The 2,311-nt window shown below is 37.1% G+C and overlaps 1 protein-coding gene across 1 annotated transcript; it reads left to right on the forward strand.

The window, feature by feature from the left end:
- Positions 1-992: 992 nt before the first annotated feature.
- Positions 993-1,955, forward strand: LOC139380946 (trace amine-associated receptor 13c-like). The gene has a single exon (XM_071124134.1). It carries the CDS (start codon positions 993-995, stop codon positions 1,953-1,955), a length of 963 nt encoding a protein of 320 aa, XP_070980235.1.
- The last annotated feature ends 356 nt before the right edge of the window (positions 1,956-2,311 follow it).

A 2,311-nucleotide genomic window follows, 5' to 3' on the forward strand; every position in this document is an offset into this window, starting at 1 on the left:
GGTGCAGTGAGATACCCGATGGTTGGATGATACTTTTCTCATCACTCATCTTTAAACAAAATGCATACTTTAAAATTGGAAATCAACCAATCTTCTGCCATTAACGCAATGGAAAGGTCAAATTCATTCTCTTCTAAATATTGAAAGTACGTGGGTGATGGAGAGAAAGAGAATGGTGTCGTTTGAGACCATGTGGCGGAAAGTGATGTGGGTGCTGAGGATGGAGTGTGTGCTAGTGGGCAGGTGTAGTTGATGATTACATTATGTAGTCGTTTGTATGTGTATGTTTTGTATTGTTTATAAAAGATCAAATAAAAATACAATCAAAGAAATAAAAAATATTGTCCCCATGATGTAACTGAGTCTCCCTCGACTTGAAGAAGTATGATGCATAATTCAGTTCTTATGGGTATTTTTACAAGTCTATGGAATGTTTCAATGAAATGCCACAAATGTTGATTTCATTTGCTATAAGTGCGTTCAACATAAACATATGCCCTCATCAACTTCCCTACTGTCAGCTTTCCTACACACTGGCCAGGTGACATGTGACGTGCCGTCATGTCTCCTGAGGTTGTGGGTTATGGTCCAAACAGAGCATGGATATCACCAAAACAGTTACTCTAACACAGCTATCCTATTTCCCATTAAAAAAGCCTTTGGGTGACCAAAACATCACACATAATATATTTTCCCAATAAAATGCATAGAATTTGAGAAAATGTCCCTTTGTCTCATATCTAACTATCAGGGAGGCTAAAGGACAGGCCACAGCAACATACAATTGTGTCATACATTACATCATTTTGTGCTCACTTGTGTATGTTTTCGTGCTTTTGTGTGCAGAGAGACTCCGGGGAGGGGAGTGGCTTTCAGTAACTCAGGGATAAATAGAGAGGCAGAGCTCAGAGTTTGACAGAAGGCAGACCTGACAGGGTCACACACAAGACCAAGCAGGAGCAGGACCTCAGCATTTTGACCCTTTATTACAAATGGAGGAACACAAAGATGATCAATATTGTTTTCAAGACAGAAACTCTTCTTGCAGAAAGGCTTTGCTATCGATATCTATCTACATAACACTGTACATCTTCTTCTCGTTGATTTCAGCAGTAACAGTATTTTTGAACGTACTAGTGATCATCTCCATCTCTCACTTCAAGCAGCTCCAGACTCAAACCAACCTGCTCATCCTCTCTCTGGCTGTGTCAGATCTCCTGGTGGGACTGATTGTGATACCAGTAATGATTGTAGCAATAATTGAACCATGCTGGGTTTTTGGGAAATATTTCTGTGTGTTTCTTCTCTACATTAGTTGTTTGTGTACTTCTTTATCTCTGGGCAGTTTGGTCTTGATATCTATTGACCGCTATGTTGCTGTGTGTGATCCCTTATTGTACCACTCTAAAATAACAATAACAAGAGTGATGTGTTGTATATCCGTTACCTGGTGTTGTTGTATCATATACGATGCTGCTATTATAAAAGACATTGTAAATGTACAGGTACCCAGTAGGTGTTTGAATGAATGTTTTACTGGTGAAGGATATATGTGGGGCAATATAATTGACTTCATTATTACAATGCTTGTCCCATGCTGTATTATTATAACACTTTATATGAAAATCTTTGTGGTGGCCAGATCACAGGCCAGAAAGGTATTTTCAAAAGAGGCTGCCAGTGTGTCTGGTGTTAAAACTGTACAGGCAAGTAAGTCTGAGAGAAAAGCAGCAAAAACTCTGTCTATTGTTGTTTTCACTTATCTAAGTTGTTGGATTCCATTTCTATTTCATTTTTTGTTTCTTTCTTTCTTAAGTGACAATTTATTATCATTCATCATCAGCTTTCTGCCACTTGCTAATTCCTTAATTAATCCAATAATTTATGCTTTATTTTATCCATGGTTCAAAGTGACGGCTAAACATATTTTATCTCTGAAGTTAAGGCGTTCATAGTACCTATATTTTTATTTCCCAGTTTGAAAAACATAGTTACGTTACACAATTGTTCTCTGACAATACAGAGATGAATGTGGTGTTGATACAGAATGATTTGTCTAGATTGGATTGGAATGACTTGGAAAACGTATAAGAAGCCATAAGCTTGTTTTCTAAAATACATTGTAGTCATTGTGGGTTGTATATTCCAAAAACCAACATCTGTTGTTGTTCCATGTTATTTAATGATAAATAGTATGTAAGTATTCTAAAAGTACATTTTGAGAACGAGTCATTATGTATGTTTAACATTACCCTCTAGTGGCTCGATTGTTACACAACACCTTTAGCAAGTGTACTGAATTTGAAATGTT

The sequence above is a fragment of the Oncorhynchus clarkii genome, chromosome 22 (genome assembly GCF_045791955.1).
Source record: "Oncorhynchus clarkii lewisi isolate Uvic-CL-2024 chromosome 22, UVic_Ocla_1.0, whole genome shotgun sequence".
Classification (NCBI taxonomy): domain Eukaryota; kingdom Metazoa; phylum Chordata; class Actinopteri; order Salmoniformes; family Salmonidae; genus Oncorhynchus; species Oncorhynchus clarkii.

Bases quoted from the DNA above. Each gene is read 5' to 3' on its own strand.
- LOC139380946 (XM_071124134.1), top strand. From the start codon at position 993: ATGGAGGAACACAAAGATGATCAATATTGTTTTCAAGACAGAAACTCT.